Here is a 27,536-nt window from a genome sequence, read left to right on the forward strand (position 1 = left end):
TCCTGAGTGTATTAAATCACATCAAAGGGTTGCAGACAAATCCATCACGATTAGCTGAAAGCACAGGAGCTGGAATCGGATTTGTTTTGACTCCTCCACGGCTGAAGTCTGTAACCTGGCGGGATGACAGGCTAATAAAACTTAAAACACTTGTAAAGTCTGTGAGGCGAACTTTTCTGTAAAATGAAATCTTAGATCAGCACTTTAAGATTGCACAATATTTGCTTGTCTTCGCACATTACTGGAAAGGTCTTTTTCGGTGTATTGCTAATTTACAGGATATAATCTCTTGTGTTCTCCAGTTTCTATAAAGCCAAAGAAGAGCTGCTCAAAGAATTGAGCTTCCAGGCCGGCTGGTACAGCGACTTGCCTCTCCTGGCGTCGGATCTGCCCTACTTTCCCCCCGAGGAGGACGATGAGGAGTTTGATGATGGCATACACCTCGTGGTTTGTGTCCACGGGCTTGATGGTAAGTCTGGTTCTAGTTCACTGCAGGTCAATTCCACTGTGTGATTAAATAGGCACATCTCCAGCATACTGTACATCTTTTAACCCTATTAGCATTGTAAATGTAATATAGGCTTGGCCTAGAAACTTAGAACATATCACTTTGCACAATGTAGTCAGTGCATACTGAATCCAGGTGTCTCTTGAATGATTAATGAGCCAGACACCGTGAGTATAATTTCCTCTTTTGCTTCCAGGAAACAGCGCAGACCTCCGGCTGGTGAAGACTTTCATTGAGTTGGGACTGCCGGGATCCAGGCTCGACTTCCTCATGTCCGAAAGGAACCAGGTACGTCACGCAGGTGACGGCCAACACGGTACCGTCACATTCACCGAAAAGCTGCTTTAAGGCCTCTTTTCCTTTCTCCCAAACGCAGACCGACACGTTTGCAGACTTCGACACCATGACGGACAGGTTGCTGGACGAGATCATTCAGCACATCCAGCTGTACAATCTCACCATCGGCAGGATAAGGTCAGTTTATTCACATCCAATTATACGAATTACATGCACCTTTTTGATCGATTCGGATTGTTTGAGGCAAAGCCAGACACTGGGGCAATCGTCAATATAGGACAGCAGATGGCAGCAGAGACTTCACATTGGTACTTAGACTCCACATGAATGCCTTAACTCATGAGAATCACCATTTCAGGATAATATATAGACTGTAAGAGCTCAGAATGGATAAGCGGCACAGAATGGATGAAAGTCTCTTATCATACAGTGCCAATACGTTGAAGGACCGTAGTCTTTTATGCAGCAGCGTGTTGCCTAGTTCCCCATCAAATTAAGCTATTCATCTTCCCGCCTAATTGCCCTCAATGTGGCAATTCATTTTTTTTTTGTAAGAGTTTCTCCCCAAGTTTGTTAACTTTCTTTATTGTGCATTTAGTCTCCGGAGTGTACGTATCAAAGACGAAAGCAATGGACTGCCACAACAGCATCTGGTTTTTTCCACATTACCTCTATATTTAGTTCGGTAGGAGACAGATGAGAAGGAGCCCACATGGCGATGAGGGATTTTGGGTAAAGCTGTATAACAGTACAGTAATTAAACCAAGTGACAGACATATAGCTTCATGAATCTAATATTTCCCAGTGCTGGGAAGACTATTCATTTGCATGGTATGTCCTCTATGTTAGTATCATTAAGTTGTCATTGCCTTTGAGGATATTTAAACAAGTTAATGAATTCTCTGTAATTACCAATGTTATAGCTTAAATCTCCAAACGGCCTCAGCTGGAGCTGAATCACACACACACACACACACACACACACACACACACACACACACACACACACACACACACCCACACACACACAGTGTCTATAATGCGATATTGCACAGTGTCGTAGGTCAGCAGTGTTGGAGGCGCCGTTCTCCCAGCCGCCCACTCGCGGTTGCAAGTTTACCTCGCCCTAAAGTTGTTTGTCTTTCGGCCAACAGCTTCATCGGCCACTCGCTGGGGAACGTCATCATCCGCTCCGTGCTGACGAGGCCTCGCTTCCGCTGCTATTTGCCCAGACTGCACACTTTCCTCTCGCTGTCCGGCCCACATTTGGGAACGCTGTACAACAACAGCACGTTGGTCAGCACAGGTGAGGCTCCCGCCGCCGCCGCCACCTCGCAGCTGTGCTGCTGCAGATGTGCTGTATTTACAATAATGTACAACCATGCATTTCAAGGTTTTGTGCTCCTCAGCAGCATTTTATATCCAAGAATATCAGTCATACTGTTCTGCTTTATGCAGGGTGTTCAGAAAGAAGGGTCCTGATTGTGTGTGTGTGTTGCTTAGGTCTGTGGTTAATGCAGAAGCTGAAGAAGTCGGGATCCTTGCTGCAGCTCACCTTCAGAGATCACGTCGATCCGCGGAAAACATTCCTCTATCTCCTGAGTCAGAAACCAGGTACTGTGTGAAAGAGAGCGACAGCGTATGGACTGCCACCGCGCTGCACACTATTTCTTGAAAGGCAGTCTATTCAAACGTTGGTGAGAACGTTGTCATCTTGTCAAATTTCTGTACGCGTCAGCTCGCCGACGCCCCGCCGGCGAGCTGCGAAAAGGCCTGTGAGAGGCCTCCCCACTGTTTGAGTGGAACAAAGCAGTCGTTTGTCACACAGGCTCCAAGAAGATAAGCCTGAAAACACTATTTTACCCCTCCAGAGCTGCGGCTGCCTGACAAAATGATCCAAACCCTGTCATTGGAAACCCACCAGCGCACTCTCTTAAAAGCACTCTGACGGGAGACTTGAGAAAAAGCACCGCTTTATCGCATCAAGCCTGTCATTGTACTCTGTGATTGTACTCTGCGTTTTACAACCAATTCACTCCTTTCCTCTGTCTTTCTCTCTCTCTCACTCACACACACACACACACACACACACACACACACACACACACACACACACACACTTAACTCTTTGTTTGGTGTCCTTTTAGGTCTCCACTTCTTCAAGAACGTGGTGTTGGTGGCATCTCCTCAGGACCGCTACGTTCCTTTCCACTCCGCCAGAATAGAGATGTGCAAAACCGCTCTCAAAGACAGGACCACCGGTCAGTCATCACGTATAGTCTCCTCACTCTCAACAGGGCTACTTTCAGGCTATGGCGGCTAATGTTAGTATGCTTCAGATTGTCTCGGTAATCTGACAGGAGCAACCTCCTACATCAACCCACCATGTCTTCATGATACAGCGTTGGTGGATACGCCAACATTCTTCTTAAAAATGAATGTGTTTTACAAGGTTTATATAAGCGACAGCCAGCAGCTTGGTTAGCTTAGCTTAGTTTAAAGATTGAGGGGAAACACTTCTCTGATCTGGATCTGCTGGAGGGATGAAAATCTAGGCTCCCAACCAGCATCTCTAAACCTGACAAATATCTTGTTTTTCAAACAGTTTTTTGGGGCTGATTATTTGTCAGACTTCAGAATTTCATGCCTGTGATCTGAATCCAAAACTCTCCTCAATGTTTTTGCACCGAAGGGCCCGTTTACACCGAGATGATCAACAACCTCCTGCAGCCCCTCGTGGAGGCCAAAGAGTGCCGGCTGATCCGCCAGAATGTGTTCCACGCTCTGCCCAACACGGCCAACACCTTGATCGGCCGGGCGGCCCACATCGCCGTCTTGGACTCTGAGCTTTTCCTGGAGAAGTTCTTCTTGGTGGCGGGACTCAACTACTTCAAGTAAAACAAAAAAAAAGTGCAGGACGAAGCCTTTCGGGTGGCCGACGGAGCAGATTTAGGGGGATAAGATCCTTCCTTCACTTTGTAAAGTATATTCAACGTGTATAATCCCTGGTATCCGAGAGGCAAGTATATCACCCCCCCCCCCCCCCTTTTGTTAGGACTGTTAGCAAAAACAAACAAAAAAAGTGTATTGCGACTGTTGAAAATACTCCCGAGGTTGACACGTAGCCATGCAAACACAAAACATCTGACATCCATCACAGGGTTGATCGTAGATGTTTTACGGCCTTATCGGCAACCGGAGTCGGCGAGGAACACTTAAAAGCATTTAACTTCTTTCCCTTTAGAGTTGGTTTTAAAGCCTTCTGTATGGCTGTTTGAATTCTTCTTCGAGGGTCACACCGACGATCTTAAGCTACACGTAGAGGCCGTGGCAATAGACAGGCAGCATTTATCCCCTTGATTGTACATTAAGTATTTTGTTGTACAAATAATGGTTCCTTTATACAGAAATGAATATATTGTTTTAAAATTATTTATTTTTGAATCTGCTCGTGTATCTGCAGTGTAAAGTAGTCCATCTACCTGTGATCTTCCGTGTGTCGTTGTCCTCATCAAATCGTATCGAATGAAAGTGTGCAACGGAGGCGGAAGTGTTACCCCAGTAATTAAGACATTTGCTGTTTCCACATATTTGTGTTTAATTGTACATCATTGATCCTGATTAGCTCAATATGTGAGCAATACAGTATCTTTCTAACTGCGTTAGCCATCACATTTTAGTTGATAGCATCCACCGATTGATTGATTTGCTCCTTAGTTACTGCTGCTATGCCTGTCAAGCTTTCCAGACGACACAAACCTTAAAATGAAAACCGTGTCAGATTTCTACTCGAACTTCTTAGTTATTTTTTTGCAACGAGTCCTTGATTTCACAAAAAGGCAGGTTATCTTCTTGGTTTTGTAGTCATACATGACAACTTGTGCTTGCTAGCTAAAATTAGCTCCATGAGTTGGTTGGTTCTCGAGCTGACTACACATTACCGAGGAATGTAGGTCAGACTGTTATTTCGTTCTCACATATCCACATTTGACTGTTGAGCTTAGATACACGTTTGTATTTTCACTTTAACGTTGAAAACAAAAAACGAGTCGGACGATGGAGGATTCAGTTTTGCAAATTCAATAAAGAGCTAAGCAGACAAAGAAAGACAAAGCAGCTAACGTTAGCCTGAACTCCGATAGCATCCAGGACCGGGTTCACCTCAAAGAGTAGTACCCAGCAAATGTGCTTTGTAAAATATAAGCTGTGACCTCGTTATTTAACGACATGCACCTTGACCTTGGAAAAATGGCTATTGCTATAAGCTAGTTAGCTGCACATGCTAAGATTTGCAACTCACATGCAACTCTCTGAATAAAACTTCAACGTGTAGAAATGCAAAGCTTGACAGGCCTGTCGTGCATAGTTACAGTTACTAAGCAACGATTTGACGAGTGGTTCAGCAAAAGGTCAATTCGTTTGAGAAGATATATTGAAGCTAATCTCCCACTTCAACACATTTAAGATACAAGACTTATTTCCGTTTTATTCCTTAAATCATGTGATTGAATGTGACAGAAATCGGGCTTAGAGATATAATAACAGTGTACATATAATGTGAACTCATTAACCATGATAATACAGTAAACTCTAATGGTCTAATGGCCATCACGTTCTTAATGAGCCTTTTTGAAAAAAAAATGTAAATTAAAATTGTCTACAGAAGGATAGATTTCATAAAAGGCACTCATTATTTTTTTAAACGGCAAATCAGGGTGTCGTCGCTTTTGTTTTCTGGAAAACCGGATGACTTTTTTTCACGCTGAAACCCCCCCACTGCCAAGACTCTCCCTCACACGCTGTCATTTTCTATAAAAGCCAACTTCAATATGATGCATGCTGATAAGCAGGGAAGCACTGTCTGTCGCGGCTGTCTCACGTTACTGAAACCTACACGGTGCCATATCTCGCTCATCTCATCAGCTCAATCAAAACAAAAATGTTGCGTGATTATTTTTTCCCTCCGCAACCTTGGCTGTCAGAGCCGAGCGTGACGCGAGAGCTGTTTTCCAGCACACTGAGTGAGGAGCGTGTCCCTCATCACCCAGCTGTCCATCAAAATGGTGTTTACATTCAGACGTTTGAAATCTGTAATCACAGTGTCGCTACAGACGTCTCATATCCAGCGATGGTCGTGCATCTGCTGCATATTATGTACATATAGAGAGATATATTTAACCTTTGCACTGGTTTGAGGTAAGTGCACTTTATTGACAACCTTGGATCAACTTCCTCTCGCTTTACAAGTCCAAACAGCCGTTTATCATGTGTTTTTTTATTTATTTTGTTGCCCTTTTTTCATTAGATCTGAAGGGCACTTGTAACAAGTCACCGCGGCCGTCCGTCTCGGCCATTCAAGCATTGTGCCCTCTTCAAAGAGTACAAAAGATGACCAAGTGCTGTTGTTTTGTTCCCCGTTGCCGTGGCGCTGCAGCGTGTCACCGTGATTGACTCTAATCAAATGGGCTCCTTCAGGATGCAGCCATCGTTCTCCCAAAAAGGCCACTAAGCAACGCTGTGTAAGCGATCCGCGGGAGCCGCCATGCATCATGCATCATTTCTCAACCCCCCCCCTCCCCCCCCGACCCACACTCACGCATACTGTATATGGATGAGGCTTAGCTTGTTTGCGTTTGGGGCCATGCGTGTTTACCCAAAGGGGTCAACGGGAATCGATGGAGGGAGGAGAAAGGAGAAAAAAGAGAAAGTGTTTGTAGGTATTGAGATTGGGCCGTCGTCAAGGGCGACTACGGGTTTGGAATGGTTTCTGGAGATGGATGGCCGCACGGCGAAGGTTGCACTTTAAGGCGCCGCGTTAGATGTGTGATGTGTGAAATGTATCTACACAGTTCTGTGGAGAAAACATTTTTTTTGCTTTTTGTACGAATAAATATGTAACTGCGGGCGTTAACTGTACATTTATGCTGCTGTCATGACTGAGAGGTAATTCAGAGGTGATCCATAACTCCAATAGATCCTTGCAAGACCTGTCAACCTTCAAAACTAGCTGACTTGAACCTTTTTTGTATTTGATTGCCCTTTACTGAGAGTCCTGTCCGTGTGTGTGTGTGTGTGTGTGTGTGTGTGTGTGTGTGTGTGTGTGTGTGTGTGTGTGTGTGTGTGTGTGTGTGTGTGTGTGTGTGTGTGTGTGTGTGGAACATCTTTTGTTTTTGAACTGAATGTAAAAAAGAAGAAGAAACAGTCTGACTTCACTGTGAGGATCATGTATTTATTTAATTCTGCACTTCTTTTGCTGAATGTATAACATGTAAAGTAAATACTACATCTGTGCCAATACTACTACTATTATTTTTCTATGTTGCTGATCGTACTGTACGTATTCCTAAGTAGCTTGTGTTCCATGTAAAAATATAAATATGAATATATATACATACATAGCATAGTATTATTGTAAACAGATACAATAAAATAAAAAATGTTCCTTTTGCAGAATTACCTTGTTCACTCTGTGTTTTTTTAACTTCCTGTTTGTTTCAAAACGTGTTTGTACTTGTATATTACTTGTACTGTAATATTAGTATTCCTATCAATTATGACATTTGCCTCGTCCATTTAAATGTGTAGTTTAACCTTTTCCATCGTGACACACATCAAATATTTATGATTTCAGAAAATTAAAATGCACTTTAAAAGGAAACTGACATTTCATCTAGAAACTGAAAAAAAACCCCCTCAAATATCAACATACTAAATGTATAATTCAGGATTGTTTTTTCAGATATTAATGTCAATATATATTCAAATGTATTGTTACATATGTAGATTTACTATCGGTTCACAAAGGTGACTCACAGTCACACACATAAACAAAACACTTTGACCCAGAGTCGCTGGGACACACACACACACATGGTAAAAACTAAAAACACACACACCCAGAGAGCCAACTGAAGGTGTTGACTCTCCACACACAATACACACACACACACACTGATCTGCAGCTCCCTTATATAACCTCTCTGACTGATTGATTGCAGTCAACCATGTGTGATGGTTAATACTAACATGATATATTTAATCCTACATTTTGTAGAACGGATATAAATAAAGTTCTGTATCTGTAACAACAAAGACATCCGTACTTTAATGTAGTTTCTGATAAAAGCTTCTCAAACGGGAGGGAATAGTTAATTTGTTGGGAACTATTTTCTGTGGCGGATTAGAAGCCGGACAACTCAAAACAAACTGCAGAGCCCATGTTTTAAAAATGTAATTGTGCTAATTGCTAATTAATGTTTTTTATAAGAGTTTTGGACAACAATGTTTGCTCTCTATGTCACAGATGAATGATATCATGCTTTAGAAACTTAATAATAATAATAAAATAATAGAAAAGCACCTTTTAAAACGAGGGGTGCTAACATCCGATCCAAATCAGACCCAGAACCTGCAGACCGGGTTCCCACCGAGGAGCTGCCAACCCCGGGCCACATGGTCCACGGAGGCGGATCCGTCACGGCCCTTTAACTCGTGTCTGTGTGTATATTCTATTAACGAGCCCCTGTTGTGGGACGACGACGACGACTCGCCCATTTGTATTGTCCGTCGATGACACGCGCAGTAAACGAATCGTAGCGGCAATCCCCTCGCCGACGCCCCGTTCCAACTGCATCAATTTATGACTTCCACTGTTTGGGAGACCCCCAGAGCCATAAATCTAGGCCACAACAATCCATACTCAATTTGATTTCAGGGTGTTCCTTCTCATTCCGCCGTCCATTTGTCACTGCATGTTGAACTCACGATCCAACAGGGGCTAGTTGGAGTCCCTCTACATTGCGTTTTCTCACATTTCTCTCCCCCCCTCCACCGAAATCAATAGAAGTCATTTTTCCAACCCCCGACCCCTGAAGACATCACGGCGTCGCCGTCTGACGAGGGAGCCTCGCTCCCACATAGTAATGCATTTCATTTGCAGCGCGTTAACAGCAATCGGTCGGTCACATTCACTTATCATCACATGCCACAAAATCACAGCAAAAACAAAGCAGCGCCGTTGTTTACAGCCAACACCAACACCCCCCCTCCCCCCGAGACCCATCGTATTCTGCATGTGTCGCTCCTCCTCGCCCCATAAAGTGGAGGGAAAATGATTTTGTCATTAAATCCATCACTCTGGGTTGATTGAAGCGGTGTTCATTCCATTGTTTGCCTTTTGAAGGGAGGGGAAACCATTAGTCCCAGAGGGATACTTTGGGCAGGCGTCGTCAATAAGCAAGCCGCCAGTGGGAGTAATTATTGCTGCATGAAACTGTCGGAGCCGGGAAGGTAATAAGTTCTCACACGGTCTCATTATCTCCTGTGACGCTGATGTGCAGGATTTCACACTCGGATATCAGCGAGATGAAGCAACACAGAACTGGGTTTTCAGTCCTGGTTGGGACGGATGTCTTCCTGTCTTGATGATGATGATGGTTTTTCTTTTTTCAGGGTAAAATATGCTACAAGGGAAGCAAACGGCTACAGATCTTCCCGCACAATCAGTTTGTTCTGAGGTTTTTATGTTGTTTTCACTGAAAGGTGGTTCTGTCTGAGAACTGTAACAGGCTTCCTGCTTGTAGAAGCAAGTGTTCTTATTATTATGATCAGCAGACAGTGAAGACTAGAGGCTAGCACCATGAGGCGGGATGTGAGGGCTGTAAATCAATCCTAACGGGGGGTTTGGCTTTCTAAACTCTTCTCGTTTGATTATGGGACTAGATTTCAAAGAAAGCTTGCAGGTTGTGTTGTAAACCGGCAGAATCACTCACTTTACAGTTTAAAGTGAGTTTGCCATGTTGAGGTGTTTTTTGAATGATTATCCCCAATATAGAAGTCTCATATCAAACTCTAGTGTTCAATCCAGCACTATGTACCATCATGCATTGCGTTGAAGGGGAAATGATAGACAGACAGAAAGTAGAGAGAATGTTGTGGGAATGTCTTATGATACATGAATTCATAAACCAGATGAAAATTCCAGCAATCAACAAACTCCTTGAATCTGTGAGGAATGAATGTCTCTATCAACCCATCTAGTAAAAGTTTTCACCACAAGCGTGAACCACAAGGTGGCGCTTAATGAAACGTGGTCAACGTGTTAAAACTATATGTTACTACGGAAACAATAACAATAGAAAAATGCCTTTTTACCTATTAAGATCACATCATATTGTGCACCTATTTAACAGAATTATTACCAGAAAAAAGAAAATAATCATGACCTTGACTCATACTCGTACAAACAAATCTCAACCAATAATATCGTCCATCAATCAACTATGCGGCTCTGCACAGAGATACAGATCCGATCAAACCCTAATCCCTCCCAGTGTTCATGTCCCGCCTGCTTAGAAACAAACACAGGACTTTCACCAAGGAGACCGGTGTCCATGTTGTCGAGGTCTTGTGCTCGTTTCCAACCCAACCATGAGTTCCCTGAATGTTGCATTGTTTTCACACATGAATGGGATGATAAACTGAAAAATGTCATTCCACTTGAACACATGCTAGTTGTGTAACATTAGTTTGAAACAGTTCAAATCTCGCTTGTCCTGACTTTGGCTGTCATCTGTTACTGAGCGGACTTCCAACTTCTCTCAATGAGAATGTCACGATTAGTGTTTAGTCTTGATCAGGAAACATGTCGGTGCTTTCTTCCCGGAGAAGGAGATTTAATCACCAGGTGAGGACTCCGGGGTCAGTGAGACCCAATCCCTTGTAAATGATGACCTATAGATGGTGGCATGTTATGCGACATAAGGACATATTCTCCCATTCCTTCACCTGCCATTCTCTGACATGAGGAGCCTCTCCAGCAGATGGCGCTACTACTCTCTGCTCCTTGTGTGACACACGGCTGTGGTTATTAAAAGGTTTGGCAATGAAGCCATTTTGTGAGTAATGTGAGTTTTTCAGTAATACGAGATGAAAGATTACACAACGCATTTAAAATGGTGTTATTTTGTCTTATTATGAGGAAAGTGTGTGTTTTTTTGCACTTCGAGAGCGGCAGGATTAATGTGTGTGTGTGTGTGTGTGTGTGTGTGTGTGTGTGTGTGTGTGTGTGTGTGTGTGGGTATCTCTATCCGCTGCCAGCGAGCTGATGTAAGCCTAGAGGTCAGACAGCAGTCTAATGAGCGGAGCGCTGTGAGACACCCGCTACAGTGCAGAGCTACGAGCTAACGATATCGATCGGGAGACATTTAACGTTTACCGTAGCATCCTCACCGGCCATGAAGTGTCAAGATGTCTCCTGCTGTCTCCGGTAAACAGTTAGAGGACGAGAAAAAAAAAACTTCCGATTGACAACAAACATGGAGGCTAAAATACAATCCGTTTACTGAACTTTCCCTTTTTTCCCACCTTTTTCCTCAAGGTGACCTCCCCTTTTATCGGGAGTCCTTTTGTGAACACACTTCACCAGTCGCATCCATATCATTTCTCTGATGGGCTGTAACTGTAGGTCAGTGGATCCTGAAACCAGATATATCTCTGCAGGGAGGGGTGACAAGTCTGTCAAGAAAGAGAGACACTCGGATGGGGGGGAGAGAGGGAGGGGAACAAGAGATGGTTAGTTGAACGGTGCAGATTTAAAGAAACGCTTCAGCATTTTTGGGTGAAATGTGCTTATTTGCTTTCTTTGCAATATGTAAGATGAGAAGATTGATGTCAGTCCCAGTGTCGCTGAATACAGAGCTACGTCATTAGCACACTATTTAGCTTGTCGCCCTAAAAACTTAGGCTTATTTCCAAAGAAACGTTTAACTAATGTTAGCTGAGCCAATAAATACCATCCAATATTTTCATGGTACATGATGTTAAAGTCTGCACAGATACTGTAGGTTACTTTTAAGGAGCTCATGAGGACATGTGTAGCCTGGCTTAGCATGAAGACATGAGGTTCTGAAACTGAACCATAAATATGCAAATATGACACAGTCGTGGGCCAGATGTGTTATTGTTTTGGGTTCGTCTGGTAAAATCTGTGATATCGGAAAATGTCTTCAAATTGTTTTCCCTAAATTTGGCACAAAAAAAACACAGAACTGGACGCATTGATGGAATTTTTGTCGCGACTGTAATCTCAGAAACAACTTGAGGTACATTTTCAAAATTTGGTTTGGATGACAACTTGAACTCAAGAATGAAATGATGAGAGATCAAAGGTTACTTTGATGTCAATAAACACATTTTTTGTCCATAACTCAAGATGCGTATTGTGATAATTTCACACAAATGTCGAGCATGACATCAATGTTTGGATTTAAGAATTCAAAGTAAAAAAAAAAAAAATACATCTCTTTTGCTATCAACATGCATGTATACAGCTTTTTGTTTCTATTGTATTTCTTTGCTTTCTAGTGACACCTTCTTCATGCATCGTTTTATCCTCCCTATTTCATGTGATATGTTGTTTCCATAATGGCAATGTCATCAGAACACGACCTTCACACGCGCCCATTATAGCTGGCTGCATTGTTAATGATGTGTTTCTTTCACAGCACGGCAGCTCCGTCTCATTCAAAGCCTTCGGGACACAGAACAAACAGCCGTTTTCTTGTCTTGTGGGAATCTTGTTTGGTTAATTTAGAAAAAAAAATGAAGGTAGGTTTTCTCTGAAATCATTGGAATTAAGAAGGATAAGCACAGATCACAGGTTTTCTTGTTACTATTGCTGAGGATGTGGAATCATCCAAGAAGCATTCAGCATGGTGGAGATTCAGCACCTTACCAACAAAAACCGCCGGATGGAAAAGATAACGGCAGATCTGGCACGGAGGTTTGAAAAAAATATGAAGTAATCTCCCCATAATCCTAAACGATCCCAGCATGCAAAGAAATGGTAATCCCATGTAATGATAGATGATCCTTGCAAAGGTCCACTCTCTCATGCAAAAGAAGGACTGTGAAAGAAAGGTGAAAGAGGATATACTGTGTGGGGGGGGTGGAATAAAATATCCATACAGGCTTGATGCGTGGACTCCCAAGTAAGTCATCATGGCTTTCGTCCTTCAACAAAATGTGCTACATTGGCAAAACTCCAAATATGCTGAGCGAGAGAGATATCGTGTCTTGATACGTTGTGAATCCATTTCATTTTTAACGACAGATTAACCTTGATCCCGCATATCTCGGGATTATCCACTCAGTGACAAGTGCATATGGTATGCTTTTTCTGAAATGCATCCAAATCCAACATCATAGCCGCATGTATTCAAATACGCACCCCATTCGCCCCGTTTGCCCCCCCGCCACCATCGGGATCTGCCTCCGCCGTGCAGCGGCGCTAGGACTCTCGGGAATCGTCGTCACAGTCTTCAGATGTCAGGGCCGCTGTGATCCTCCTCCCAACATCACACAACCCCTCTGAGGCAGAATCACATTCTCCTCTTGCACCACATTTGATGCGTTCGTGTTCCTTCTGCGTGTTTCTTGTCGACGGTGGAAGGTGGAGACGTCTTTGACTTCCCTAAGGTGGAGCTGTAGCAGGTTTTTTGACTACTTGTTTTGATTACCAGCTGATCCCTGGTCAGTGGAGGCCTCAAACTATGCTGCTCTAGCTAGCTGTCTAGTGTCAAGTCATTTCCAATGTAGGTTTAATTTTTAGGTTTAGGCAAAACGAAGAGCTAGTTTACGAAAAGATCCTGGTTAAAATAAGTACATTTGTTATTTAAAATTAACGCAACTTGTTACGTAACTTACATGCAGTTGATAGTTACATAACAAAACTTTGATAAAATAAATCATAATTGACTCATTTTTTAGTTTTTTTGGTTGATATAAGTATGTTTGTTACGTAAAATAAGCACTTTATTTGCGCAAATTATGTAAATAATCTAAAATATAGCCGCTGGTGAGCAATTTAACACGGGACACAGACAGCGGTCTCCTGGATGAGAGTCCATGTATTTTTGTTTCGGTTGATATAAGTATGTTTGTTATGTAAACTAAGCATTTTACGTAAATTACGTAACCAATCTACGATAAAACGAGTCAACACCCAACGGTTTCACGCGGGACTGGGACAGCATTCTCCTGGGTGAAAGTCCATGTATTTTTTTGTTTTGGGTTGATATAAGTATGTTTGTTATGTAAAAAAAAATTCTGTTACGTAACTTATATACGTAAATTACGTAACCAATCTAAGATAAAACGAGTCGGCTCCGAACGGTTTCACGCGGGACACAAACAGCGCTCTCCTGGGTGAAAGTCCACGTTTTTTGTTTTTTTGACCTCCTTCTATAAGATCGGAAAACAACAACAACAATACCAATGAAAGCCTGAGCATCTCTAAAGAGTTCGTCAGCGTATCGAAGGCAGAAGGCCACGACGCCGCTATTTACATAACTACATAATAACACGAGCGAGACGCTACTGCGAGACCTTTTAGCGGCGCTGCGAGAGAGGTGACGGAACGGATCAAACTTCAAAGCACATCAAAACAAATCCCCGGCTTGTCTGTTTTCTTTCTATTTCCTATTTTATACACAAAGTTTCAAAGGGGTTGGGAGCAACGTATCTAATGTTGATGAGTCCAGCTTATTTTTTTCTTTTTACTGGATACACTTCTTGCTCAGCGCCGTATAATAGAGTTTGTTTTTTCGCTGAGGTTTGGATTCGTTACTGCCTGGGATCACAGACGGCAGCTTTAATTGACACCCAGACGTTTTCTTTGAATAAAACGACAGATCTGCAACATCTCCGTCAGCGTGGATGCGACGCTGTCAGAGACCCAGCGGGCGTAAACAGGGTTTTAAGATAGACACTTGTTAAGGATTAAGTAAAAGAAGGGGGGATATTTACGAAATCGGCCTCAGAAAGGAGTTGACCGACGAGAACTGAACGCTAAGGAGTTGACCGACGAGAACTGAACGCTAAATTGCAGCAAATTAAACGGCATCAGAGGTGAAAACCAACATCTATACTGGCTGGACAAACATTTTGAATGAATGAAAGTTTTTATTTCAAACGCGAGTAACGCAAAACAAACTAAACAACAATCAAAACAATTAAATTAAAAGGAGTAGCATAAGCTTATTTAATCATACCCCTTATACACTACTCAGTCATTAAGTACAAGTAAATAAACAATATGGGGTGAAGAAAATGCAAAATAACTACAAATACACAAAAGTAGTGTCTAACAAACTCAGTAGTTTGTAACAAACCGAGTAGTTTGTAACAAACTCATCATGAAACAAATACAATAATAAATCTACATTGAAGTGTTCTGTCCCATGCATGTTGAAAAATGTTAATAAAATGATTGTAAATGGCAGCAACTGAACTTTAACACGAGAAAAAAGGTAAAAAAAAAACAGAGATGATGTGATATTATATATATATTTGTGATTTTCTGCTAATTACAAACGAGAAATCACACATAAAATCACACTGTAGTGCAGCCTTGTCTTACTTATTTCATCATTTTCCCATAATGCTTGTCTGCCTCCTGTTGGCACGGTGATCGGGGGTGGGGGGGGGGAGGTAATAGCTGCCTGGGTTCCTGCAGATGTGCCGGCGTTGTCGTTTCTGCACGGATCTCTTATAAGATGAGACACGGTACACAAATTTTGCTCATCTCTGCTAATGCCCTCCCTCCCATAATCTGGGGATATTTAGTACACATGCAGGTAAATAATTAAGCATGAAAAAATCTCATTCAAAAGTTAATTGGCAGAGCGGTAGACGAAGGTCATCCTCAGAAGACTTCACCTGCCTTACAGTGTGATGAGGCACAAGAGAGAGCATCTAAGGATCCATCAATTCCAAACATGTAGCCTCCCTCGCTCTTAATTGGCAATTTAATTACATTTCAGAATTGAATTGAGAAGTTAGCTATTCATCTTATCTCATTTTTTTTATGGAGATGTAGTTTTCTCAATCCAGACTATGAGGGAGAAGTCTATTAATGAAAAGTAATGTGATTGTGAGCTGCTGAGCCGTTTAATCACTAGCAGATGTGGATTCGAGACAAAAGATGAGAATTACTTTTAAACGGGCTCTTCTTCTTCCTCTTCTTCTTCTTCTTTTTCTTCTTCTTCTTCTTCTTCTTCTTCGAACTGAGTTTGCTCTGTCGGCAGAAATGTTTGCAAAATAAAAAAATAAAAAAAAGGAAATCAGATGGAGATATTGGCTCAAATGCTGATTTTTAAACATGAAACCTCAGCAGAAGCATCGGCGGGGATCCCAGTGAAGACGGAGAGACGGGCCGCCTTGTGAATTTTAAAGAGTTGCAGCATGCGGAGCAAAGTGACCCGCTCGCTTTGGAGGCGGAGCCCCGGCGTTGCATGCTCTTGCATGAGACGTGCAACAACGGCCCCTTGCGACCACTCCTGCGTTCCGTATCATTTCTAACCTGCGGGCCGGAGTAATGAGGAGCAGGTGATGAAAGGGTTACGGGCCGCCAGAACAGGCAGGAGTCGCTTTTAATTGAAAGGAGGCCTCGACTCTCATTTGAGGCGGGAAGCGGCGCCGGCGGCTTTGATGCCGCGGTATCTAACTGTCCAGATTACATTTTAATGGCGAGCAGGTAGGACAAAGAGGGAATAACAGGAATAAATGAGGGGCGGTTTGTTGGGGAGAGTCGGAGAGATTTACAACGGCAAGGAGATCAATGGTGATGCATTTTTCATGAACTTTACAGTGGGGGGGGGGGGGGGGGGGGGGGACTTGGTACCTGTTGCTTGGAAGTCTATTCGGATCAGTAACATTCAGACACTTTTATTCTAATACTTTTTCTGTCAATGCGAGCGTTCACATCAGTGACTTGATGTTGAGTGATATTGCGATGTATGTTTCCACACCGTGGCCGAGTCCATGATTGGAACAATCAAACAAGCGTGTTGAGGACAATGTCACTTTCAAAACGGTCAACACGGTGAGATCACATTATTTGGTGAACTTTGACCCACAAATGGACCAAAGGATGGACCTACAAATGAAAATCTGTTTGTAAAAGAAACTTTATTTCCCTCGTTAATGTTCTCCCAGTGGCCACTCATGATATTACAATGAAAAAAAAGATATTAAAGACGGACCTTTAAAATGTTTGACAGACAAGGCATATTAATACTCTATTGTGATTATGTCACAATAGGTTTTATATATGAAAAATTTAATTCGTATTTACTCGACGTCGTCCCAATGTGACGTTTATAAGAGTCGGGGAAATATTTACACACATCTGGAAAAAACTTCTAAATGAAAAGCCCCATTTTTAACTCGTTGTCCTGATGGTGATGTTGTTGCTTCTAACAAGCATCCGCTGTTTTCTCACCTGGAACAAGTTGGTAAGCACTAGAAACCCGGCAGTAATCGTCGGTGATGGTATGAACTTACATATTTGTCTGAATTATAGGAACAGATGAAGTATTTTATGTACACTGAACTTACTTTGAGCCGGTGGCCACACAGTTGGAAGTCCTCCTTTGGGATATTGTGGATCGCTGAAGAGATCAGAAACATGACTTTCTTCCTTCTTTTTCTTTTTTTCAGACCAACACACACACACACACACACACACACACACACACACACACACACACACACACACACACACACACACACATGCGACCAACTGTCGAGGGAGAAGAGCTGGTTCAGCTCTGAAATGTACACAGTTCACTATTCAAACAGCACCTGTTCAGTAATGATGGATCAACACTGTGAGGAGAATGAGAGAGCATATTTAAGTGGATGTTTACATGAGTAATAACTTCAACCATATGGATTAGATTATTGGACCATATGCACTTCGGCACTTCATCTGGGCGCCTTGAAGTTACGCACGAAGAAAAACAGAAAATCATACAAAACCTGCAGGAAGGAAATAAAAGCCATCAAATCTACTGCTTTTCTAATAAACAAAAAGATGGCAGAAATGGTGGCATGAAGCACAAATCTTTTAAAACCCTGCAAATGTCACCTGCATGAAGACCTTTCAATAACACAGAGTTATGGAATATTAATAGATTGTTGGGGGATGAAAAGCAGGTGGGATTACAGAGATGTTCATATATATGTGTGTGTTTAAAAGTACAAAGTACAACTTTGTGTTTATGTATTTTCTAAATGAGCGTCCCTTAATAAAGGAAATATATTTACACACATGTATTATTATGTAGTTCTGATTATTATTTATGTACTAATTTCATCATAATTTTTTTATTTCAGGAAATTTTTGGTGCATATTCTCAAACAAACTGTCATCATAATTTTGTACATATTAAATTAAATTAAGCACAGCGTTGGGCTCCTGGGGTTGTGATAAACAAGATATATAAGCGTATAATTTACTTTTTTATAATCTTCCGTACATAGTTAACTTTGCCAACAACCTCTGCATGAAACAATGTGTTCATTAGAAGTTTAAGTTTAGCTCCGCTCCATTTATCCATCCATTAACCAAAATAAAGTCCATTTCAATGGTTCAAATAAATCCGTTTCTCATGTATCACCACTTTCTGGATCACGTCGTTATCCAGAAACAAGATGTCATTAAAAATAAAACATTCTGTTGATTTTAATGAAGTGGAATCAATTAAATAAGAACTATTTCTGGTTCATTCATCCTCAAAGTCAATGAGAAGCTGCATTAGAAATGTAAGTATAGATGTATTTGATTTGATACGGCTGCTCCGAGCTGTAAACAAAACCCCCGATTAGGTCATGATGAATGATTCTCTATCTGCGATAAAATAATAATAATAACAAACCCATTCCATCTTTCTCCCATGTGCCACCTAATTATGTCCCTTTGGCCCCGGTGAATTTAAAAAGAGGTAAATAATGATAGGATTTTTTTATTACGATTCATCAACTTTGCCTTTTAGCTGCCGGTGGAGCCGGAGAGCGGCCCGAGTCATCATCTCTCATTAAGTAATGAATAGTGATTGGTATGAAATTACTTCACCCCACTCTGCTGCCTGTCCATTAGTCCGTTAATCAACAATATGTGACTGCCAGGCTGCAGGAAAAAAAAATCCTCCTGCAAACAAATCACCCTCGCCCTCCATCCCCCGAAAATACAATTCCTCATTTGCATAATGAGGGGCCAAAGGAGGGCAATGTTTGCTCATAATCAAAATGCATTTATTCACAGGAAGCTATCCTGTTGCACTCGTTTAATTCACACCTGCTCTCTTCTGTAATCAGAGCCGGGGTTCAGGTGAGCAGGGGCCTCGTTCGTACGGGTCTGGGACCCCACAAGAAAAGGTGATTACGGTTCAGAAAGCTTGGAGAAGGACAGCCGGGGACGTTAAAAACGTAAAACCAGGGTGACTGGAAAAAAAACGTCCATAAATGATTTAAATGATCGGATCTTCCTCTTTTCATTGGGTGAGTTATCGGCCTCAGTCCTGTAGAGTCATAATAAATACATGACATGCAGCAGAATGGTGCATATTAATAATAATATAATGCCCACTGGTCCATCCCCACTAATACTAACACGCTATTTCTGTTAGAGATGATTCATATACAGAGAGAAAAGCAAAACGAAACGATCAAACAAACACTATTTTGATCTACAACTTCGAAAACGACGGATTTGAAGGTGAAAAATCTAAATACATGTCATGTGATGGGTCTGATCAATACTTTTATCCCAACAATGGATCAAATAAATATGTTGTTAAAGACTTTACTGTTTGGCTTCTTTTCTCAGAGCTTCCATCAACCTTTAAAAAAACACCTAAAAAAACAATTACACCAAACAAATTCTCACTTCCGACTCGTAGCTTCAAACGACGATGACGAGTCGACGAGGTTGAAATAGCAGACGGACAACATATTAGCTATTAACATAGCTAATTAACATAACAGCTAAAGAGCCGAGGTTTTTTCCCCATAAGATCAAAACAAAGACATGTTCGCTAAGCTAACAATGCTAACAACGGCTAGATGTGCTGCCCCCATGTGGCCAAAACAAATGCAGCTTTAAATGAACCAAATAATTATGTATAATTTCCTACATTTCTGGTGGCATTCGGGTCAGGATACACGTTCATCAGCTTGTTTCATGGCGCTGGATTTGATGTGTTGTTGTCCAACATATAAAAACAAAGAGAAGTTATCGAACTATATTTCACAGCTTCCTCTTCGATATGTAATAACACGTTTTGTTGAATAGGCTACTTTAATTCTCACATTACTGAGGCCTCAGAACTAATAAGATACAGAAACTGAACTATTTTAAAGAGGCACACAGTGAACTCGCGGAGGAGCGACTTATTTCTGCAAAGGAAAACGTCTTTTTTCCATAAATGCCACGGTGACCAGTTGTCCAACAAATATATTCTCAATTTCAAGCGGAACCCTAAGAGGTGAATCGTTTCCACCGAAAGCCCACCTGTGATCAGGTAGTTTATGTAAATCCAACATCTTTTATATGACTGAAATAACATATTTGGCTTTTTGAATCCTCGTCCAGCCTTCAGCAACGCGGCGCCCACACGTCTCCTAAACAACACCCTGGTTGGCAAAAGTTAATGGAAAATCTGAGCCGGTGAACTGGTTTGACCATGTGATCCACAGAGAGAGAGTAAGATGGCTGACAGTCCGGCGTGTGGAGGAAATCACTAATTAATCAAATTCCAGGAGTCCTCCCTGCAAACTTTATTATCTCTGCAGGAGATAATGTGCTCACTCCTGTGTGTGTGTGTGTGTGTGTGTGTGTGTGTGAGAGTGTGTCCTAATACTTGTATATGCTGTAGGAACTTTCTCACGGTTGCATAGATTCAAAATATATTTTCTTTACAACATATTTTATGGACTGTTTTATGGCGTCATCAACACAATGCATGATGGGATATATATAACGCTCGGTTAGTGACCAATCAGCTGGACGATGCTTTATTTACACATCAATAATGGGATGCTTTGATTCCACTCTATAATGATTCTACTAATAATAAAAAAATACATTTAATTATAAAACACTTTCCATCAAAGTGAAGGAGAGTAAAAGAGAATATAAGACAAATTAAAAACAGTTCAATATCAATAAAGAACAGTTCAGTAGAAACATTCACAGGAAAATTACAATCAAAAATCAATAAAGAATAAATAAATGTGAACTCCAACATGTTAAACCCCCATATAGTCCACTTACATTACGGAATCTATTCCTTATTGATATGAACAACCTTTTATATTGTTTGATATCATGTGACGGTGGGAGGAGTACCTCTGGGGTCAGTCCGGGGTCAAACGTCCCTCTTCTTCTTCTTCTTCTTCTTCTGAGCCGTTATCCAACAAAAGCTTTCATAACATTCGTCCATGTTTCATGTTAACGGCCAATAGTGATTGCAGAGAGATATTAATTTACGTGAAAATGCAGAATACATCCACAGAAAGATTGTTTTCTTGCTCCTCGTGTCCGAGCGCTTCATTACCAGCGACAGTCCCGCTGGAGAAACATGTAAATGTGATCGTGCTTTGACCCAAACAAGGACGCCTTGTTAACCAGCATCATTCCATATGATGAAACGAGGGGAAAAGCGTCCTATCCATCTCTGTCGGAAAAGGAAAAAACAAGCGGCGTAATAGAAGAGATAAGGTCAACACCAAATGTCAAACTTGTTTACCCTGCAGAGGAGAGACAGATTGGCCGGTACTCATCATAAACACAACAGGTTCCCATTACCGGAACATTCCCTCATCCTCTTCACCGCCGCTCCCATCTTCAGATTTAATTGCGTGAAAATGAAATGAATAAAAAAACGTCGAGCTAAACACGATGTTGTTTAGGGACAGCTAAAGGTCATCTTTTCATTTCAGCTCGTGTACAAAGCTGGGATTTTCCCTGCGATCCGACATGTGTGAGCAGAGAGTGGGAGTGGAAAGAAAACGCTATTGATCGAAAGAAAAAAAAATATTGGGGGAGCTATGAGCGGCTAAGTGAGATGGATTCTCCTCTTCTGTCGGAGAACACGCAGTATATCACGTGGGAACTCCCCTCGCCGGTATTTACTGTCCGTCAGCTGTGCGTGGACATCGTGATTGCTCCATAACGCATCGAGAGCCATAAAGATTCATGGCGGGGGTCGACCTCCCCCCCATCCACCATCCACCATCATAGTTCCTGTGCTTCATTACATGTATAATGGAAGGTGAGTGTTTAAAAAGAGATTTATTATTCTCCATAAGGCCCAAATTGTTTGGAGATCAATAGAACAAGACTTAGGAGAGGGCTAAGGGGTGCGATGTGTCATCGTTTTAATGAAATATAGATTTGGGACTATTAAACAGCTTGCTGGTGCGGGGGAGTTGAAAATTGCTCACTTTTTCCACCGCTAAACAAAGTCATCCATTTAAGCTGTTGGAGGGAGAAAAAAATCGATATCAGGCTGCGACCAATATGTACCTATCAAAAGTGGGTACAGTTACGTTGAACAGTAGCTAATAAATCAGAGCAAAAACAGGGGGACGGCCTCTTTTCTAGTCGTCGTGTCGATATGAAGCTCTGTAGCTGCTCGTTGAGACGTACCGTTTACATCCATGGTTTTAAGAGACGTTGTACCGTTTACATCCATGGTTTTAAGAGACGTTGTACCGTTTACATCCATGGTTTTAAGAGACGTTGTACCGTTTACATTCATGGTTTTAAGAGACGTTGTACCGTTTACATCCATGGTTTTAAGAGACGTCGTACCGTTTACATCCATGGTTTTAAGAGACGTTGTACCATTTACATTCATGGTTTTAAGAGACGTCGTACCGTTTACATCCATGGTTTTAAGAGACATACCATTTACATTCATGGTTTTAAGAGACGTTGTACCGTTTACATCCATGGTTTTAAGAGACGTTGTACCATTTACATCCATGATTTTAAGAGACGTCGTACCGTTTACATTCATGGTTTTAAGAGACGTCGTACCATTTACATCCATGGTTTTAAGAGACGTTGTACCGTTTACATCCATGGTTTTAAGAGACGTCGTACCGTTTACATCCATGGTTTTAAGAGACGTCGTACCGTTTACATCCATGGTTTTAAGAGACGTTGTACCGTTTACATCCATGGTTTTAAGAGACATACCATTTACATCCATGGTTTTAAGAGACATACCATTTACATCCATGGTTTTAAGAGACGTACCGTTTACATCCATGGTTTTAAGAGACATACCATTTACATCCATGGTTTTAAGAGACGTACCGTTTACATCCATGGTTTTAAGTGGCGTTGTACCGTTTACATCCATGGTTTTAAGAGACGTCGTACCGTTTACATCCATGGTTTTAAGAGACATACCGTTTACATCCATGGTTTTAAGAGACGTCGTACCGTTTACATCCATGGTTTTAAGAGACATACCATTTACATCCATGGTTTTAAGAGACGTTGTACCGTTTACATCCATGGTTTTAAGAGACGTTGTACCGTTTACATCCATGGTTTTAAGAGACGTTCTACCGTTTACATCCATGGTTTTAAGAGACGTCGTACCATTTACATCCATGGTTTTAAGAGACGTCGTACCGTTTACATCCATGGTTTTAAGAGACGTCGTACCGTTTACATCCATGGTTTTAAGAGACATACCGTTTACATCCTTGGTTTTAAGAGACGTCGTACCGTTTACATCCATGGTTTTAAGAGACATACCCTTTACATCCATGGTTTTAAGAGACGTCGTACCGTTTACATCCATGGTTTTAAGAGACGTTGTACCGTTTACATCCATGGTTTTAAGAGACGTTGTACCGTTTACATCCATGGTTTTAAGAGACGTTGTACCATTTACATCCATGGTTTTAAGAGACGTTGTACCGTTTACATCCATGGTTTTAAGAGACGTCGTACCGTTTACATCCATGGTTTTAAGAGACGTACCGTTTACATCCATGGTTTTAAGAGACGTCGTACCGTTTACATCCATGGTTTTAAGAGACATACCATTTACATCCATGGTTTTAAGAGACGTTGTACCGTTTACATCCATGGTTTTAAGAGACGTTGTACCGTTTACATCCATGGTTTTAAGAGACGTTGTACCGTTTACATCCATGGTTTTAAGAGACGTTGTACCGTTTACATTCATGGTTTTAAGAGACGTTGTACCGTTTACATCCATGGTTTTAAGAGACGTTGTACCGTTTACATTCATGGTTTTAAGAGACGTTGTACCATTTACATTCATGGTTTTAAGAGACGTCGTACCGTTTACATCCATGGTTTTAAGAGACGTACCGTTTACATCCATGGTTTTAAGAGACGTTGTACCGTTTACATCCATGGTTTTAAGAGACGTCGTACCGTTTACATTCATGGTTTTAAGAGACGTTGTACCATTTACATCCATGATTTTAAGAGACGTCGTACCGTTTACATCCATGGTTTTAAGAGACGTTGTACCATTTACATCCATGATTTTAAGAGACGTCGTACCGTTTACATTCATGGTTTTAAGAGACGTTGTACCATTTACATCCATGATTTTAAGAGACGTCGTACCGTTTACATCCATGGTTTTAAGAGACGTTGTACCATTTACATCCATGGTTTTAAGAGACGTTGTACCATTTACATCCATGATTTTAAGAGACGTCGTACCGTTTACATTCATGGTTTTAAGAGACGTTGTACCATTTACATCCATGGTTTTAAGAGACGTTGTACCGTTTACATCCATGGTTTTAAGAGACGTCGTACCGTTTACATCCATGGTTTTAAGAGACGTCGTACCGTTTACATCCATGGTTTTAAGAGACGTTGTACCGTTTACATCCATGGTTTTAAGAGACATACCATTTACATCCATGGTTTTAAGAGACATACCATTTACATCCATGGTTTTAAGAGACGTACCGTTTACATCCATGGTTTTAACAGACATACCATTTACATCCATGGTTTTAAGAGACGTACCGTTTACATCCATGGTTTTAAGTGGCGTTGTACCGTTTACATCCATGGTTTTAAGAGACGTCGTACCGTTTACATCCATGGTTTTAAGAGACATACCGTTTACATCCATGGTTTTAAGAGACGTCGTACCGTTTACATCCATGGTTTTAAGAGACATACCATTTACATCCATGGTTTTAAGAGACGTTGTACCGTTTACATCCATGGTTTTAAGAGACGTTGTACCGTTTACATCCATGGTTTTAAGAGACGTCGTACCATTTACATCCATGGTTTTAAGAGACGTCGTACCGTTTACATCCATGGTTTTAAGAGACGTCGTACCGTTTACATCCATGGTTTTAAGAGACATACCGTTTACATCCTAGGTTTTAAGAGACGTCGTACCGTTTACATCCATGGTTTTAAGAGACATACCGTTTACATCCATGGTTTTAAGAGACGTCGTACCGTTTACATCCATGGTTTTAAGAGACGTTGTACCGTTTACATCCATGGTTTTAAGAGACGTCGTACCGTTTACATCCATGGTTTTAAGAGACGTTGTACCGTTTACATCCATGGTTTTAAGAGAAGTTGTACCGTTTACATCCATGGTTTTAAGAGACGTTGTACCATTTACATCCATGGTTTTAAGAGACGTTGTACCGTTTACATCCATGGTTTTAAGAGACGTCGTACCGTTTACATCCATGGTTTTAAGAGACATACCGTTTACATCCATGGTTTTAAGAGACGTCGTACCGTTTACATCCATGGTTTTAAGAGACATACCATTTACATCCATGGTTTTAAGAGACGTTGTACCGTTTACATCCATGGTTTTAAGAGACGTTGTACCGTTTACATCCATGGTTTTAAGAGACATACCGTTTACATCCATGGTTTTAAGAGACGTCGTACCGTTTACATCCATGGTTTTAAGAGACGTCGTACCGTTTACATCCATGGTTTTAAGAGACGTTGTACCGTTTACGTCCATGGTTTTAAGAGACATACCATTTACATCCATGCTTTTAAGACTTCCATTGATGCAGATTATCTGACGGTTTCTAAATGATGACGTACGTTAGTTTGGCAGTTTGACAATGTAACGCGACTGTGTTAATTGCTGACCGGTTTCTCGCGTTGACATTCAAAGTCTTGAATTTGTTTTCTCTTACAGTGAAGTCGTCTTACGTTATCAAGACAGTAATAATAATAATAATAATAATAATGATGCATTTTATTTGTTGGCTTCTTTCAAAACATTAATGAAACATAAATTAAAGTAACAACAAATTTAACAGGAGCAACTCAATCAAATTAAATCAATTCATAAAAATAAAAGCAATTGAGCAAATCCAAGATTTATCCTAATCCTCATTTACACCAACACAAACTTGTTCCAGGGTTTTAAATTCATATTTATTCACTTCGTCTGCTATGATCCACTCTAAACCCGGACTGAATATCCTCAAACACACCATTTATTTGTTGAAAAGTCACACGACTGCTTCGTCAAGGATCTCGGAGCGAGAGGAAGAGAGAGGGAAGGTTGGAAATAGAGTTACCCAAAAACCTCTGGATCAAGAGTGGGTTTATTAAGCAGAGGTTAATTCCAGCTACAGGCCTGTTAATAAAGACAGAGTGATCATAACTCGTGGAGAGGTGGAGGATAAAACCTTAAGCAGCCTAGTTGGGATCATTGATGACGGTAAACGGGAGCAAAGCAGTCTAAATATATATCAGGTTTTACAGCTATTACGCTTCGTAGGTTTGAGGATAAATCTGTTCTGGTTGAGGGCAATAGGTGATTAATTTACTCTTCAATAGTCAGAGTTTGATCATTAAAGAAGCTTGAGGAGAAATACACGGCTGAATAAGAGCTCATCTCTCTGAAAGCCAACCTGAGGTTGTTCCTATTTTTCTCTATTAATGATGAATAATGGCTGCTCTGGCGTTACGCAGGCCCTTCCCATACATTTAATGATGAGGTCAAGCAGCTAAAAGGCTGGAGCTCACGTCAACTACAGTGTTTACTCAATCATTACATTCATGGTTCATGAAACAGCGATGTCCTTTAGAACTGCACTCAAACACACACAGACACTTGTATTCATCAGGAACATGAGGTAGAAAATAACAGCAAACCTCCCGGTCTGAAGAGTAAAGCCAATGCTGAAGTGCCTTAAACTGTCATTCTCTCTGCTGGCCACCAGGGGCGACTCCTCTCTGGTTGTATAGAAGTCTATGAGAAAATGGTCCTACTTTTCTCTTGATGTGTTATCTCACTAAACATTGTAAACATGAGTTTATGGTCTCTCCTGGCAACGAGAGCAAACACACTGACTTCCCTTCACAACTTTACGTTTATGTAAATCTCGACACCCATGTTTGCTGCGTACGCCCTCGCCGCCCGATGTCGCCACGCAGCATGAACACAGGAGAGGAGGTGGGATGTTGAGTACTCGGATCCATTTGTCACCATTTTAAATGTTACAGGGATGACAGCACGAGTTCTGAGAGTTAATTGTTACAACAAACATTGCTGGGAAAAAGCCGTTGTTGTTTTTTTTCGATTTTGACTTCACAGCGCTGGATGTCAGTCAGCTGACAGCAGCGGTTCAGTCGGGTCAAGTCCAACCTATTCATCATGATGCTTTTAGGCAAAGGAGTCAAACAGAAACTGAAAACCGCCAAAAAGAACGAAGGAAAAATACAAATCTACAATTAGAAAATGCACATGAATGGCACAGCGGGACGGGTTTTTTTTTAATAGAAATCATCAAGCATCACACTCTGTGAAGCGAGTCCTATTTAATAACAGGCTGCTGGCGTTTTCAAAAAATCAGCGTTATCTGCACACGT

General features: G+C 41.4%; 1 protein-coding gene across 1 annotated transcript in view; it reads left to right on the forward strand.

Moving 5' to 3' along the window:
- Nucleotides 1-7,261, forward strand: part of fam135b (family with sequence similarity 135 member B) — a 34,419-nt gene extending 27,158 nt beyond the window's left edge. The window contains exons 14-20 of the mRNA XM_084032061.1: nucleotides 303-469; nucleotides 705-796; nucleotides 885-982; nucleotides 1,960-2,111; nucleotides 2,309-2,419; nucleotides 2,953-3,066; nucleotides 3,498-7,261. Of these exons, the coding sequence (XP_083888187.1) occupies nucleotides 303-469; nucleotides 705-796; nucleotides 885-982; nucleotides 1,960-2,111; nucleotides 2,309-2,419; nucleotides 2,953-3,066; nucleotides 3,498-3,703 (940 nt within the window). The 3' untranslated portion in view covers nucleotides 3,704-7,261. The remainder of the gene's footprint in view (nucleotides 1-302; nucleotides 470-704; nucleotides 797-884; nucleotides 983-1,959; nucleotides 2,112-2,308; nucleotides 2,420-2,952; nucleotides 3,067-3,497) is intronic.
- The last annotated feature ends 20,275 nt before the right edge of the window (nucleotides 7,262-27,536 follow it).

The sequence above is a fragment of the Eutrigla gurnardus genome, assembly GCF_963514095.1.
Source record: "Eutrigla gurnardus genome assembly, chromosome: 17".
In the NCBI taxonomy this organism is placed as follows: Eukaryota; Metazoa; Chordata; class Actinopteri; order Perciformes; family Triglidae; genus Eutrigla; species Eutrigla gurnardus.